The sequence below is a fragment of the Drosophila mauritiana genome, chromosome 3L (genome assembly GCF_004382145.1).
Source record: "Drosophila mauritiana strain mau12 chromosome 3L, ASM438214v1, whole genome shotgun sequence".
NCBI classification, from domain to species: domain Eukaryota; kingdom Metazoa; phylum Arthropoda; class Insecta; order Diptera; family Drosophilidae; genus Drosophila; species Drosophila mauritiana.
Genome location: NC_046669.1, coordinates 4,646,366 through 4,663,046, shown reverse-complemented (window position 1 = coordinate 4,663,046; position 16,681 = coordinate 4,646,366). Strand labels below are relative to the sequence as shown.

Sequence of the window (16,681 nt, the reverse complement as noted above, 5' to 3'; positions counted from 1 at the left end):
ACTCAATGCCTACTTTCTGGCCTCGTTTAATGGCTTATTTTCCAGGGATATTTGTACAAATTTTCCTCTCCATCAGGCTGCACATACCCCATGCACAAGTGCGCTCCTTGAAGCACCGGGTTTTGGCCAAGTCGTAGGCTTAGCAGAGTGCACACTGAAATTGAAACATATTAAGTTGAGCTTGTGGTCCGAAGAGCGACACAGGCAGGTATTGCCGATGAGTTTGCCCAAAGGCAAATTGAATTGAATGTAGAAGTGCTTAATGATTTACCCAACTTGGCAGGATTTAACCCAGATATATGGTGTCACAACATTGGGAGACACAAATGCAGCACTCCCGACACTTATCGCCCAATCAAAATGTCATAAATCAACTGACGGGGTTGCGCGTTTGATTTGACAGCGAGTGAAGTGCCAGCTAAGCGTTAATTTGCAGGTCTCTACTACACTGGTATTCGGTATTCGGTATTCGGTTTTCGGTATAAATCACATCAAATGACAATTAAAGCGCCATTCAAAGTCAAATGCTACATTCGCATGCAGGGCACATGCGAAAAATGCAGCTGGCGAATGGTGCGGATTAAAAATGGGAACGCGAACTGGGGTTTGTGGTGGCAATTAATTAAGGCAAACCTCAGCGACATCGCTCAAAAGTATGCAACACACGAACCGCAGAGGCAATGAAATATTGCAATCACTAAAAGAATGAAAAGCCACCGAGAAGGAAAACGGGTAGGAAAAGGGCCAGGCCAGGCACTTGGTTAGTCGCAAAATCCGGAGACGCTTGCAGCTTTCGGTTTCCCATCTCCAACTGTGACTTCTTCTCTTCTCAGTCGTCGTCTCGGTTGGCTGGCTGACGCCCGCTTGCCAAAATTAGTTTCTGTGTCAAAAGTTTGAAATGAGCAAGCTCCTCTGGGCCTCCGGTACACGGGAAAAAATGGCTGCATTTTTTGTTAATCTAAATAATATGTACACTGCTTAACTGTATATGCAATTGATCATTTAAAAGCATTATCTTTTTTATGTTTATATAATAATTAATATTATTTTTCCGCTTTCATTAGTAGCTTTTAATTTAGCTACAACAATTAGTACGCTATAATCCCAAATATGGTATTGATAAAACACAAAGAACAGAATATTTTTTCAGGAAATGTCCAGTTTCTTTGCGTGCCAGCATCACCCAGTAAAAAGTAACCGACGGAAGCCAAAGGAAAAACTACTTGGCAAAGGGTGAGAGGACAAAGTTTGCGCTGCGCTGATGTAGTTAAGAATTGGCAGCAAATGCTGCTTAATTTCAAAAGAAACTTTACGTATTTGTCATGCGGCGCACATTCATTGCGGTGTTCATTTGAGCGCTTATTCAGGCAGTGCCAAAATAAAAAAGCAAAAATAAAAAACTAAAGAAAATCCCTGGCCGAAACCCCAAGCCCGCAGACGTTGACAAACGTTGCCTTGGTCGCTCGACAAGACGATGATGATGATGACGATGCTTCTGCATCGGACACTCGTTTAATAATTCATCAGAATCAGAATCATAATCAGAATCGGAGTCGTGCTCGAAGAAGTGCCAATACCAGAAGTGTGGGTCGGCGGAATATTAGCGTTAATTTGCGGTCGCCAAGTAGCAAATGCGGTCAGCATCTTCGCACTCTTCCAAAAGGCACTTGTGCGCCTCATTTCCTGTGGCCGAATGCCATTTGACTTGCAGTTTCCGTTTCCGTTTCAATGACGCTTTGATTGGCCTTGCGGTATCCGCTCCTCCCCCTCTCCAATCCACTCCACTCCCCTCTCACCCACAAGCTGCTCGACTATCAAGCGATAATTATTTGTGTGGGAAATGAGTTTAGTTTCTTCGCTGACCGCATCGCAAACTTTCGATGTTGCCACGCACTTCAGATGCGCGTTTAGTTTGGCCAAGAGTAGTGGAGTACTTTTGGCCACGGTTAATTGGTGTTAAAGAAATTCCCTATTGCTTTGGAGCTATCGATAATAACTCCTTTTAGTTTTATATCCGTGTTTCCGTGTTCATTATTCTGATATTTTTTGCATAATAGCGGCATATTCCTTTGCATAAGAATTGCATTAGTTTTCCATTGTAAATATAAAGCCATTTCATTTTTAGTGCTTAATAAGCAGCACTGTTAATTTCAAAGTGATTCAGTGTTGAAGAAATTTCCTAATGCTTTGGAGTTATCGATAATATCCTCTTTATAATTTTATTTAGATACGGTCACTTTAACTCAGAACGTGTTCGTGACATTGCAAAAGTTTTCGAGAAGCAGATCTAATTTGTGTTAATAAAATGGAATATCTTAGTGATCTCGACAACCAATTGGTGCTGGAATTGGAAATCGATGATATGAAGGACCTATTGATCCCAAATGATTCTGACCAAGAGGATGCAATTGCTGAAACTATTCCGCTCGCAGGTATATATATATATTTACAAGGCACACATGCAAAAAAAAGAGCACCATGACAAGCACTTTTTTGCTTTAAGAATTAGCATTTATTTTACCCCTCTTTTATTTAAAAAGAGCAGACAGGGCACAACCTATATTAAATATTTGCTTACTTTCGTTATAGATGATTTGAAGGAAAATGCAATGGATTGTAATACGCCCGACAAGCCATTAGATTCTCAGTCGGATTTAACCGATGACGTTGCCACGGTAACCAGCGGCTCTAAGAAGCAAAAGAAAAAGAAGCGTGCCCAAAAGGCCACTAGTCGCCTTGTTCGCCCGTTGACCATGGACGTGACCTCCAAGGATGCCTTTTTGATTTTGTACGAGTTAAAGGGCGTGACAATCAACTCCATGTTAATGAAACGAGACCACGAGGGGAAGATTTTGGCTCACATTGTTGTTAACTCAAAGAAATACGAGTCAGAGGGCTCTTCAGTAAACGCAGCAAGGAATGCAGCTTGCGAGAAGGCTCTGCGGGAAATCCTAACCTCCAAAATGAAAGCTCTGTTGGCCGAGCCAGAAAAGAATTCGGGAAGCGATGGGGATGATATACTCGAAAAGATGGCCTCCTATGCCGTTTACAAACTTTCTGAGGAATGGAAGACCGATGCTATTGATGTCTCAGCCCTGTATAATGACGTAAAGAAGAAGCTGGCGACTGTCGTCCAGCCAAAGACGTCGTCGTCAGACAGGCAGTTGCCCCAAAAATGGAAGAATATGCACCCTTGCATGGTTCTGGTCTATATGCTCCCCCAGATCATCTTCAAAGATTTAGGTTGCTCTGATAACGGTAAATTTTTCACCATGGGCGTATCAGTGGACAATTGCGAGTTTAGTGCTTGTGGGCTATCCAAAAAAGGAGCACGCTCCAAACTAGCCGCAAGAGTTTGTAACAAACTGTTTGGAACCGACTATCCAGAAATATAAGCGAAAATATCACATGTATCTGAGCTCCGCCATTGGTACCACAATAAACTATACGAAATACTATCTCATGTTCAATCAACCAGTAGAACGCGTAATAAAATGATTTGAGAACATTATAAAAAATCATCTTTTACTATGTAAAATCTGTTTGAATAGTTTTTCCCACAATGCAGGAAGTATTTAATCCCAAAAGTTAACTTGTTCAAAGCTAACTAAAAGCAAACAACAAAACTCACTAGAGGACCGTCAAAATAGTTCGCCGATCTATTGAACCACCAATTCGCCTCTCGACGGGAAGGAGTAAATAAATATTTGGACTGTAAATCCAAATCTGTTTGAGTGCGGCACACAAAATGGCCAAAATAAACGAAAGCGTCTCTCAAAAGAGCAAATACAATAAAACTGATTAAATTTGACTCGACCAGCCATGCAAATACGTGCAGAATATTGAGATATTCGCACCTTATCTCACCTGTTCAATCTCGGTGTCTTGGCCGCTTTTCAATGGTTTTTCTCTTACTGTTGCTGTTGCCTTATTTTTTGTTTATCTGGAAGTAAACATAAATATATTGTTATCTTATTTGTGCGCTGAGTGCTTTCCAGTCTGTATGTGTGTATGGGGGGATTCATGTGATAATTGCATTTTTCGGCATCGAAAACGGCATCGCAATTGCACAATTGCAATCTTTACGTTTAATTTAGCCGCTGAAAGTTGCGCACAATTAAGCAGCGATGCAAGGCCTGAATTTATTTAATTTTATTTCGCTTCTATTTGTATTCGTGGCTGAATTTGCATTGGCCGCCCGGCAGATAAACAAACACGCTCCGTGCCAATCGCATCGGATTGGGAAATTCCGGACTACACACATAAACCGCTGGAAGGGGGTGGAAAACTTCATTATCATAGTAGACTGTAGTATTTGGGTGCAAGTGCGGGTGCGTGGGCGCTGATTTCTTTTGGCCATAAACATTTCCGGGCCGAGGTGGGAGGCAGTCGTGTGTGAAAATGATTTTAAAATTGGCGCTGAATTGTGCAAATGCAAAGACAATCAAAAGGCAATGGGCGTTGATGATAATGGCGGAAAACAAAGCAAACGCAATGCGAGCAAAGGGGGAGGCTTTTGGTAAAGTGAAATTTTGACAGCTTTTAATTGTGCACCGATGCGAGCAATGTTGCCGAATATATATGTACATACATACATACATATAAAGCATGAACGTTCACATATTTAACTGAATTTGGCCCTTTTCCACCGGCACGCAATTATCAAAACGCATCACGCGTCATGGCCAGGCCCAAAATGATAAGCTGCTGGCGGTGAAAGGGAAAAGGGGGCCGGTGTTGGGTGTTGGCAAGGGGCGTGGCTGCAGGTGGCCAACTGTCAGCTTAACGCCTCAACGAGCAAAGTGAAGGCAAAATTGCATTTGCCTTGGAGGCCGCCGCAATTAACGCGGCATCATTTCTATCCAACTTGATGATATTTCAACTTGACTTGGATTGGTCGCAGCTTAATCCTAGATGGTTCTTTCTCCTTCAAAGGGTGCAAGCGTGTGACTTTATGAAATCATAAATTGAAAAATAATAATTAAATATTTTTGAAAATTCCAATAAATCTTGTTGATTGTATAATGTATAATAATATATTTTATATATATATTTTCTCATATTACTTTGCCTCTTTTTAGCATTTATAGGGTTAAGTGCGGCTTGGCTCAAGACCTGAGTTTACGACTGTTCCGTGCGAATCATCATTAATAGACCAAAGTGAGAGTTTTCTAGCGCTGCTGACGCTCCTTGCCTAATGGCAAAACGGCAAAGATGGCAAGATGGCTAAATAAGTGCGCACTTTAGGCCGAGAAAACGGCGAGGAGCAGTCATCATCAGTTGTGGAAATGGAAATGGCTGGGCCCAAGGCCTCACAGCTATTTATAACGCTTTTCACTCTCGCTAAAGCACACACAAATGCACACACATGCATTAATTAAAAACTGTTGAGCTTTTGGCTGGCATATCGGGGGCATTATGCAAATGCGCCGCACTGTACCACATCCTCTGCCTTTCAATTGCACTGCACACGTTTAACGAAGCATAAATCTCTCTGATAAGCTACAATCAAACGCAATCAAACTAAATTCAATTTAATGCGAAAAGTTGGGGGACCTAGGAACCAGGAACTAAAGACTAAAGAGCGCCGATCCAAGCCAGAAATCTGACTGCAAGTCGAGTGAATTCAGCTGGAAGAAGGCAGCCGGATCAGCCAGCCGGTGACTAAATACAATTTACAAGCTCCATCTCGGGCTCAATCTCCATCCCAATCTCAGGCTTCCTTTCGCTCCGAGGTGGCCAAATATTGGCCGAAATTGATTAGATACGCCAGGTGAAGTCGAAACTGTAGCCGGATGTAAGAAGCGGATTAAATGGAGGGAATAATCGCAAATTATAAACCCTGCCTCTTGAAGTTTGGATAGTTTTAAAGTATATAATTTAAATCTTATTTAAATTAACTTTTTTGTTTAATATATATTTATAGTTTTTGAAGCATATTGAAGGGCAGCAAACGTATCTTGCTACCCAACAAACGTTCCCAAAACTCGCGTGAATCCGAATTTTTGCTTCGCTTAGAGCCATTCAAGGTTGCTGCATAATCGTGTCCTTTCAGCGCGGCTTATAAATATTTATAGACACGTCAAGACCCCATGCATGTTGGGCTACCTTATGGAGTATTTCTGTTTTCCCCGTTCGGTTTCTGTTTTTTAGGAGCCGCGAAGTGAGCTCCAGCGAGTGGGAGATGCGTGGAAAGCGAGCGAACTGCGATGCGGAAACTGCAACGACGCTTGTTGCAGTTCAACTGAAACCCTCCGATTTTCCCTCAAAGACCCAGCGATTTCCTCCCCCACTTTGCTGGCAACTCAAGCGTTGCGAAAACGTTTCGGCCCCGGCAGCTTTTTGCCCTCTGTCTAGTCTACGAGTATCTCCAGCGCCCCTTCAGTGCACTCTTGGCCCATTTTCCCGTTCCTGCCCCCTTCCCGATTTTATTGGCATCGAAGGCTCGTCGACAGGCAGCGACCGCAGAACTGAGCCCCTGATATGCACTTGGAAAAATAACTGATGGATATAAAACCAAAAGATAAATTCTAAAAAAAATCATACTGTATATAATAAAACTAAGTTTCGAAATCACATTGTACTGTGTTTGCTTGCCATCAATTATAGTGTTTTCTAGGCGTTTTTTAAACAACATTTTTTAGTTCAAATATCTTGTTTATAATTTTTCCCAGTGCCTTGGATTTTTAAGCTGCCTGCTGGATGCCTTTCGCCTTTGCCATTGCCTTCGCCGAATCTCTGTTTGACTGTGTGTGTTTGAGTGAGTGTTTGCTTAACATTGTTTGATATTTGGTTCAGCGGTTGTGTGCGCTTTTCCGTCCCGTTTTCCCCCGGCTTTTCCCACATTTCCACCGATTTTTTACCCCCATCTTCTCCGGCGGCTTCTTGGCTTCTGTTCATTTCTTGACTTGGATGTTTATCTTCAATGATTTGCGATTTTCCGGCAATTTACGCAAAAATATGTGACGAAATTTCGCCACTCCTGCCCCTTGTGTCTACTGAACTGCATCAGTTTCGTGCTTTTTTTATTTCATTTTAAAATATCTATCTTTCCGGGCGACCCCCACTTACAATCTTTATGCGTTGCGCGCGTGATATCAGAGTCCCAAAAATTTTCTGAGGAAATTAGCGTGCAAAAATGTTGATGGCAAATATTTGCTATTACGGCGGGGGGAGGATGGTTGTGAGAAGGAAGGGAAATACACAACTCCCACGCTCCACCATTTGCTTAACGAATTTTGTAGATTGTCTCCGGCATTCGGCTGCAGTTAATTGAATTCGAAAGGTGAAAGGAAAACAGTCGGGGACGGATTGAAGCTGGGTCTTGGGATTGGCACTGGATGGAATCGAATCGTATCGGATCGGATCGGTTGGGATGAGATCAGAGCGGATGGAAGTCGGCGATAACAATGAAATACTTCGTTGGCTGATTTATCGACCTGGAACAGCCATCGATTGTCGGCCAAAAAGGGCCGAGTTTTTGATTAGCCAACAGTAAAGTGTTCAATTTTTTAATGCGGAACAGGAAAGGTGAGTGTAAATTATATTGCAAGGGACTCAATTGAATTTCGGGGTGAATCACATAAAATATATTTCACTTAAAGTCGAAGACAAATGAATTGAACGAATTTTATTGCTTCCTCAATTTACCTTTCGGTTTCTTTCCAGTTTATTTGCCAGCAACAATATTTGCCTTTTTAGTCACAGTCGGGAATGCTTGGCAAATATACACAATAATTGAACAAATAAAATGTTAATTTAATGCCTTTGGGATAAGCCTACAGCAGCCTCATCATCATCATCATCATTATAATCATCTTTATACCAGAGATAATCGCCGCCATTGTCGGCAGTGTAACGATCATGTGCTGATTTGATAATTAAAAGCAAACACTAAGCGACATCGTGACAACACAAGTAAACCTGCACAAATACTAAACGCACCATAAAACTCTCGCAAAAAAAAAAGGAAAACAAAGGAGAGCGATTTACTTAAACGCCAGGCAGGACTGCCTGCCTCGAAGGAAGGAGCCCCTGCTGACCAATATAGCCAGAGTTTACGGCTTCTTCTCCCACTATCCGACACTTGGCGAAATAGTTGTTAAGCGAGCTAGCAAAGATTGGGTTACAACTGAGTATGGTCTAGAATGTGCAGAAATTGAAAACAAAAGATACAAAATTGAGATTCGCTTAATAAAGTTCATTAACCTTTAAAGTACAGATTATATATACAATATATATACAAATACAGCCCGATTTCCCTTACATAAATCATTCAGCTTTTATCTGAATTAAAGTGTATTTCTTATATTCACATATCTTTTAGAGTATAGCCAATTTCTTATTAGCCAGAACTTTTCAGTTCTTCAGGTAGCAAATCTTAATCCTGTAGTTCGGTATCCCCATTCAATGTTCTACACCTCGTATTTTCCCAAGTGTAGTTAATCTCCCCCACGTTACTCCACTAACTCCAACCAGCCACTATATCTGTCTAGTGGGTAAGAGTGGCAGTCAGGGACTGTCTCAGTGTCTAACTGTGGCAGCGATAACAACTTTCGTGCGTGGCCAAAAGACTGGGAGGCGGGGGTGAGTGACAGATATATATGTTGAAGGGGGTATAGCAGAGCAGAGTTGGCCCACCCCCTGCTCCCCACGAGGCTTCCAGGAATGGAACACGTTTCATTTCGTGGCGACAAGGTTTTTGCTCCGTTGATGAACTCGCTCCTCCGCTCGGCTCCCCCGCAGCTCCCCTTCGCATCGTCACCTCTCTGCCGCCGGCGGCCAACGCATTTTTCATTAACACGCCGGCAAAAAGTAGTTGATCCGCTTTTGGCCGTTACACTTACATCTGTGTATATGCGATACATCTTATGGTATCTGTATCTGACAAGCGCAAACCCAAAAACCAGACCTTGTGCCACTTTACGATGTGTGTAAGCCGGAGAATATACGATATACCTATAGATGTATCTTTATGTAGATATATATATTGAGGTAACTGGCAAATTGATTAACGCTAATCGACGCCATTTTCGTGCAAGTAGCGGTCACTGAGCGTCACCTGAGCTGGCTTAAATGTTGTATTTATATATTTTTGTTTTCTTTTTATTTTTGGTAACAACTTTTTCGTTCATTGGCTTGAAAAAAGCTGGATTATTTCTTTGGCCTCAGGGGGGGTGAAACGCAGAGAGATTTCGGGGAGCGGTCGAGCAACTGTAAATTGCAGCGGCGACAACTCACAAAAATCTCGTTTGCCTAATAGCCGAGTTCAAGTTGAACGGCTCAATTTCTCAATCTATCAGTCGGCGTCGAATCAGCGTCATCGTCGATTTTTTAATTAGGAGTCACATAAATTGAAAAATACCCGAATTGACAGTCATTTCAACAACAGTAACAATGCAGCCGGTCCAAAAATAGCTGGCTAACTCCGTGGGGAACCCTCATAAAGTACTGCAACTTACGGTCCACAGAAAACTCGTTTGTAATCCAAAAAGAACGAATATCTTTTCGAAAAAAGCCAAGCAATCTGTGTAATTAATCAAATGATCTTGGCTTTCGTTTAAATATTCCAGATATTCCCGTTAGCCGTTTATTTAAAATCTAATTGGGATGATCTATGTCGCGTACTTTGGTAGCCCAAATCCCACATAAAGGCAGAATAAATCTCTCATTCCTCACTTAAATTCACATAAATGTTTTTCGGCTACCGAAACACTTAAAGTCGCTCATCCCAAAGTGAGAACATTTAAAAGGCCGAATCGCCCGAAAGAAAATATCGTATAAAATGAGGCAAAGTTCATGAACTCAAGAAGGCGATGAATTTCTCACACAGCCATGGCAACGGCGTCAATTACACGGCAATGGATGGAGATGAAAACGGGCAGATGGAGCTTGAGTTGGAGCTGTAGTTGGAGCTGAAGATGGAGGTGGAGGTGGAGGTGGAGCTGGAGATGCGAGATGGCCACGGCTACTTAGGAGAACCAGCGAGAACCAGGGGGCAGCTTAACTTTTAACCGCACAGAAGTCGACATCGATGCGCCACGGCCACTTGAGTTGGTTACGGCCAAGCCGAACCGAGCCAAGTAATTAAAACGAGTCGAGAAAAATCAGCCCAAAAAGAAAATGGGAATGGGCTGGGAATCGGTGAGGGAAAATGGGATCGGGAGTGGGAATGGGAATGGGAAATGCTGCGCCACGTAACTGAAACTTCAGAGTCAAAGCGGCGCTCGGACATTGCTCATTTCGTCGTTTCGTAATTAATTAGTCTTAAAAGTTAAATAGCCCAAATGATTTTGGACAGGCTACAAAGGCGCTGGCTAATAGAAAACGTTGCCAGGAATGTGGCGGGAAAGCGAGTGGGTCCGTGCGGCAGCGGAAAAGAACGAAGATCCAGCTGAGAATTTTCAGTCCAGTTCGGTGGGGTTCGGTTTAGTTCAGCAAATGAAGATAAGATACGTCTTTGACAGGAGCGCGACAGCAGGGGGGATGGGGCAATGACAGGGCAGTGCATATTTGTGTAAATTTAGTTTTATACACAGTGAGAAATGGGTAGAGAGAACTGAGTGACAATTTTTAAAAGGTTTTAAATAAACTTAATCCTTGCCGATTTCCAAAGACAAAGAAAATAGACTTCACATTCCCATTTATTTATTGTTTTCAATCTGAGAGTATGTAAGTCATAAGGTAATGACATATTCTTCCCAGTGCACGTAGGGATTGTGGCCATAGGAAAGCCAGTTGGATGCTGTCAGTTTGTGTACGCATTGAATTGCAGGAAGAATTTATCTAACGCCGGCAGCAAATGCTGGAAATGCTGGGAACGAAATGGTGAGCTGGCGAGCGTGTGTTCGAGTATCTGGCGGATACGTGTGAATGCTGCAACTCCGCCCGTTTCTGCCATATTGATTGAGACAGAATTTATTGGCCAAGCTAGTGTCCTGGCTTCGGCTTTGGTCCGCCTGTATGAAGTAAGTGTGAGTGTGTGCATGCGTTGTGACTTTTTGACATTAAAAACTTGTGCGTTGTTGTTGTTGACTTGGCTTGGACATAAAGTGCTGGCTTTAAGCAATAGCATATAGTACCTATATATGGTCTATGACGATTTTGTATTTGTATATTCAAGTGCTGGTTTGGCTCGTTAGCAGAGCGCCTGCAATGCACCCTCTGCCGTTTTTGGTATATTTAAATATTTTGTTGCAACGTTCTCGGGCTGCCACACAAATTGGCAAAAATCAACTCACAAAATGCCACCACCACCCTCAATGGCATATCAATTTCATTTGGCTTTTCATACCCGATATTTGCCATATATTTGCCAATTTATTTTACACTTTTGCCGGCTGCTGCTGTGGAAATTGCCATCCGCTTTAAGTGCTACTCAGAAAATTCCTAGCTGGCTAGGTGACCACACAGAATTTAAATATAACTAAAAAACCACAAAAAAGTTTTGGTCAGTGCAGTGAGACAAGTGGAAAGCCGAATGAAAATCCAAGTGTGGATACCACTTATGATGGCCCACAGCTATTAATTTGTATTCCCAACTACTAAAAATCGAAAATAGCTCAAAGTTAAAGTTCGGACCAGAATCTTTATGGCTTTATGCTGGCCGACGAATGATTATGCAACCGCTGTCCAATACTCTCGGATTGGCAACACTCAAACCCAACTGGGCCAAGTGCTCGGGAAAAGTGGCAGGGGCATTGGCATCTCTTGACCGCCACATGCAAATTGCAACTGATTCAAGATTCAAGTGCTCCACCAGCAGGAGCGTTGCTGCACAGAAAAAAAATGTTAAAAAATCGAATTATTTCGGGGCAACTACCGAAATAACTGCAGCCCTAAAATCTCTTTTTAAGGTGCATTTTAAATTCGTTTATTCGGAGCTAAAAGGCTTCCTTGGCAGGAAACTCATATTGGTCCCATCATTTTCTCATTTTTCTGGGTGCATAAGAAAATATCTAGCAGAGAACATTGGCCCGAGATCACATTCAATATTTCCGTTCCTCCGAATGGAGCCCCCTCAAGCTGTTGCTGGACTGCATAATTTATGGCCCAGTCTAGACCAAAGTGACAGGCAGCAAGGCAACCGCCCTATGCCAATCCCTAATTGTTCACAAACCCAGCGCACACACACACATTTTTTGATGAAGGGAATTTTGGGCATTTCATATTTTCTTTTGCTCTGCCACATAAATTTGCCAGCTGAATAATATTTTCGTTTGGGGCCTGGCGTGTTCGTAAATATTTGGCCAAGACAAATTGCAGTAAACAATTTGCAACAATTTCATGCGGTTGCGGCCAGAAAGTCCTTTGGACCACCCAGAGCAGCAATTACAGCTCATAAGTTGGTGATTTTCTTGGCCCAAACGCACACACACACACACACACCCACAAGCACGCACTTGACCCAGGCAGGCAGGAGCAGATGCAAAGTTTATGATAAAATTATCAACTTAATTGCTGGCCAGGGAGATCACCTAATTGGGCGCCATATGAAAATACTCTAATACCATGGTATGCTGCAACATCGGCCAATAGCCGGACTCAAATCGACTCTGTTAGCAAAGTTTTGAACTGGTTTTTGTTGCCTTCGCCATCCAGCGAAAGCAAAAGTTGTTGTCTGCCATTGCATATTTGCATTTGACGACGTCTCCTGGCCAAATGCTTTCAAATTGGGTTAACGACACTTTGGCCAAGGCGAACAAGAAAGTGCAACTAAAAACTAAAAGCTTAAAACAGCACTTTCCACGGCAAGTGTCGCCGCTGCATGGAAAGTGAAACTGAACTGCAACACAGTTGTTATACATCCACGTAGCCCCCCAAAAGAAAAACTGAACAAAACAAGCGAAACACAACAATTACACAGCTTGATTCGGTTTCGTTTCGTTTGGCTCGATTTGGGCCTGGACAAAAGTGATGAAAGTGAAGACAAAGTGGGTCTGCTAATGGCAGGTGCCGCACCAGATAAGGAGATCTCGGGGATTCAGGGGATTCGGAGGAGTGGCCGGGATTCATGTCAATTATAGCTGGAAAAGTTAACATCATCTGGCATCTTACGTATGCGAGCGTATAGATCGTTAGACCAATGTGTATCTTTGGGGGAATTATGTAAACGATGGCCAAGTATCTATGGACACGAAAACTGCGGAGTGTGTGGTGGAGAAAACTCTTGATTAGCTCATATAATAATTATGGTTGCGTTGCACTTAACTATCGGTTGTGTGCTTAAAATGGGCTTAAATCGGTTTATAAATTGTCTTCTTCAACCATTTGATTAAATTTAAAACAAAAAGTATACTCATGTATATACTCATATAGCTGTACTCATGCATTAAAATCCCCTTGAGTCAAAGTTGCAAAGTAGCAATGCACTTGAATACCTAGGTTACCAACTCCCTGGGAGAAAACGCATTCAAATACTCGACTCTTAAACTCCTTCACTCAATTTCCCAACAAGTTGCCTTTGGAGCACGCACTTGGTTGATAGGCATTAGCAATTACCACTTTGCCTTTAGCCTTTCTGTCTTTCGACTAAGAGGTTTTCTCCGTGAATTAGGAGTCTTTACCTAGCTCATGAGACGCACAAAAGTCGAACAAAAATTTCGCATAATTAGTGGCGGCAAGTCAGGAGCTAAGCTGAACAGATATGCAAAATGGGAAAAATTCAAACGGAACGGTAAACAGCCCGCTGACGATGATTGCATAATTCTGACTAAGATGCAGATGCAGAATGCAGAATGCAACTCCGCAGAGATACTACACACACCTAGCAGTACACACACACAAATCACTGCGAAGTGAAATCAAATGAACTAAGCCGCAAATGCAACTTGTAAGGTGAGTCGCCTCGGAAGTCAAGGAACCCATAAGCGTTGACAATATGCTGGGCCAAGGGGTGGGGAATCAGGGCTCAAATGCCAGCGACATGCTAATTATGCTATATTTATGAGAAATGCACAAAACACTGAGCCCGGAACTGTGTCTTCTCGAGTGAGAGTCTTTACACGGAGGAAAATAGTTAGGAAGCCAGCTTATCTAGGCATTCTTTATGTCAGTAGATCTTGAAGGATTGAAATAGTTTAAAGTATGATAATAGAATGCATATTCTTAAGAAAGATGCTTGCTGAGTATAAAGTATAAATTCACATGAAGCACACTCTGTATATAAATGTATCCCATATATTTTTGCTTTCCTCAAACTTTTTTAGTTCGCATATGGTGGCTGGTGCTGTAAAAGTTTGCCTGAGGTTTTTTGCATTTAATCTTTTCCCGCAGTGCATGTGTGTTGAAGTGCATTGGCGTGCATATGAGGAGCACATTTGGTTCCATAGCAAACTTTTGCCTGACATTTGCCTTTGCCGTTGCCAACGAGTACGGAGCTGTACAGAACGCTCCACGTTCTCGTTCACGACTTTGACAAGAACTCGGCCCATCAGGGGCCATTATCATGCGCCTCATCAGCGCCGTCGTCTAACTCTAACGCCAAAGTCATTAAACTCGCGCCGCAGCTTCAAGTTGGGAGAAGAGATTCCAACTCCCAACTCCCGACTACCAACATCCAGCTCCCAACGCCCAACTGCTGGCCCAAACAGAATGAAACCAAAGCTCGGCTAACGACTAATTTGCGCATATGACAGGGCGACATGCGAGTCGTTCGATGGGCAAAGACGCAGTCCCAGTCCCACTAGCCGTTTTGCCATTTTGTGGCCCTCGGTTAAAGACTGGCCTGCAATGTCAACGATTGGCAGCTCTCGTTCGGCGGATCGTTGGACTGACTGGCTGGGATAGCTATGTGCGTTGGTTTCCCATCCGCCGTCCACCATCCACCATCCACCAGCCGCCAGTCAGCTCTTCAGTTTTCCCATCCCGCCGTCTGGCCGGGATTGACTTTAAGCGCCCATAAACGGCGGCCCAGGCCCATGACACGTTTATGTGCTTTAGATGATAAGAGATGGGCAGGTTTAAAAACAAAAACAAAAAAATGGATCCGAATAACCATTGCACTTAAATGCCCTGGCACCCGCGGCGTATGCGCAACAAACGAGGCGTTGGGCCTAACAAATCGTTCAATTTGTTTCGAGTTTCTTTCGTTTTTTTTTTCACTCCTAATATATGCACTCCCCCATCGGTTATTCACTTTTGCCTAACTAAATAATATAGCACGCAACGTGGAAAATGTTAAATCATCCAGTGCTGGGAAAGCAAAAAGGGAAAGGCAGGTGGGAATCCGGTGGAGACCTCTGCTAATTGCTGAGCAATCACGTGTCAGGTTGCATATTGTGGGGCGGAGCGAATGCCAAAAGGTTATTGCGACAGGTGAAACTTATGAGCCAAAGTCACTCAAAAGGATGGCAGGTGCCGAAAGAAAGTATAAGTAACGAGCTTTAAATATAGGTGTACAGGGAGTTTTAAAATGTGCTTAACTAGCTACTTCAATTATGAAAAGATTAAACACAAATGAACGCCTCTCTCTATCTATCTCAATCTCTCTTTTTGAATCCTAAGATACATTCTTCTGAAGAGTAGTTTCTGACTTCTTAGTTTAAATTTAAGTTTTATATGCTAGAACAAAACAACACTTGATGAATAAACAGAAGTTAACTAGATATCAATTACCACAAATCACAATCCAGAATGAATACTTAGTTCGCCTGGTTGACCACAGCACTTGCCTGCGTGCACTGAGTGTCATTAGCACCTTTAAGTCATCCTCCATACAATAGATCCACATATCCCACTTGACTCGCAAACTCCAGTTGGCCCAAACGCAGGCGACAGGGCCTAAGCATAGGGCTTGACAATGGCATTGGGTGGCTGGCGGATGCGGCGGAAAAGCGGGTGGGAAATGGATGGATGCACCTTCGGGGCAGCACTCTAATTAAACACGACAGTGAAAATGTGCTCGCGCTGCCATTGACACGTGTGCCCAACAGCAACACCAACAATGCCAGAATCAACAATGGCCAATGTCCAGGCGGATGCAGTGCAGCCGATAGGCCGTTAACTCGTACAAATGCACTGAACAAATTTTAGATAGCTGCTAACAAATATATTTGTAAAAAAAACCTTTATTCTCTGAAACATTACTATAGAAAACATAATAAAGCAAAAAGCTAATTTGAACAACTACAAATGCTTAAACATTTTTGCTTAGTGTACATATGTGAGCAGGCGGGGCCGGCTTTTCCTGATTTTCCGTTTGCCAACAGTTGCCGTGACCCTGCGACCCCCACGCATCCCCACCGCCCCGTTACCAATACATTCACAGAGATTCACGCACGTGATTTATGTGCGTGGGTGCGCATTTTAACGCGGCGACATCGCCGTGGATCCTTCTCCACCTCCAGTGGCTCCACCGATGTTCCGCCAGGGCCTGGCCCAAACACGCTGATGGCAACTTTATTGAAAATCGCATATTTTATGTGGCCATGGACGCTGGGCGCCAGACTTTCCTGGCCAAACCGGGCAATTCAATCAGGATATAATTTTATGCGTAACTTAAACACGCAGGATATGTTAATATTGTGGCGCCCACGTAGAAACACACACACACAAACAAACGAGATACCGGGGCACAGGAAAAATCGTTGCACTTTACGCTCGAAATAACAAAATACTATATGTGTAAACAACTCGGTGGGCGTGTGTTTGTTTGCGTGATTAATTAATTGCGTTTAAAGGA

At 43.0% G+C, this 16,681-nt stretch overlaps 2 protein-coding genes and 1 pseudogene across 3 annotated transcripts in view; 2 read left to right on the top strand and 1 right to left on the bottom strand.

The window, feature by feature from the left end:
* The window catches only part of LOC117138952, a 104,061-nt gene that overhangs the window by 39,554 nt on the left and 47,826 nt on the right, over window positions 1–16,681 (bottom strand). The window contains exon 4 of one of the 2 annotated variants that reach the window (XM_033300992.1): window positions 3,868–3,943. The exons of the other annotated variant lie outside the window; for it this stretch is intronic. The gene's annotated coding sequence lies outside the window, so the exon portion shown is untranslated. The remainder of the gene's footprint in view (window positions 1–3,867; window positions 3,944–16,681) is intronic. 2 annotated transcript variants of the gene reach the window in all.
* On the top strand, window positions 2,222–3,511 carry LOC117138953. The gene is made up of 2 exons (XM_033300994.1): window positions 2,222–2,432; window positions 2,590–3,511. Exons 1-2 carry the CDS (start codon window positions 2,306–2,308, stop codon window positions 3,393–3,395), a joined length of 933 nt encoding a protein of 310 aa, XP_033156885.1. The 5' UTR covers window positions 2,222–2,305; the 3' UTR covers window positions 3,396–3,511.
* LOC117138959 lies at window positions 9,816–10,013 on the top strand (annotated as a pseudogene).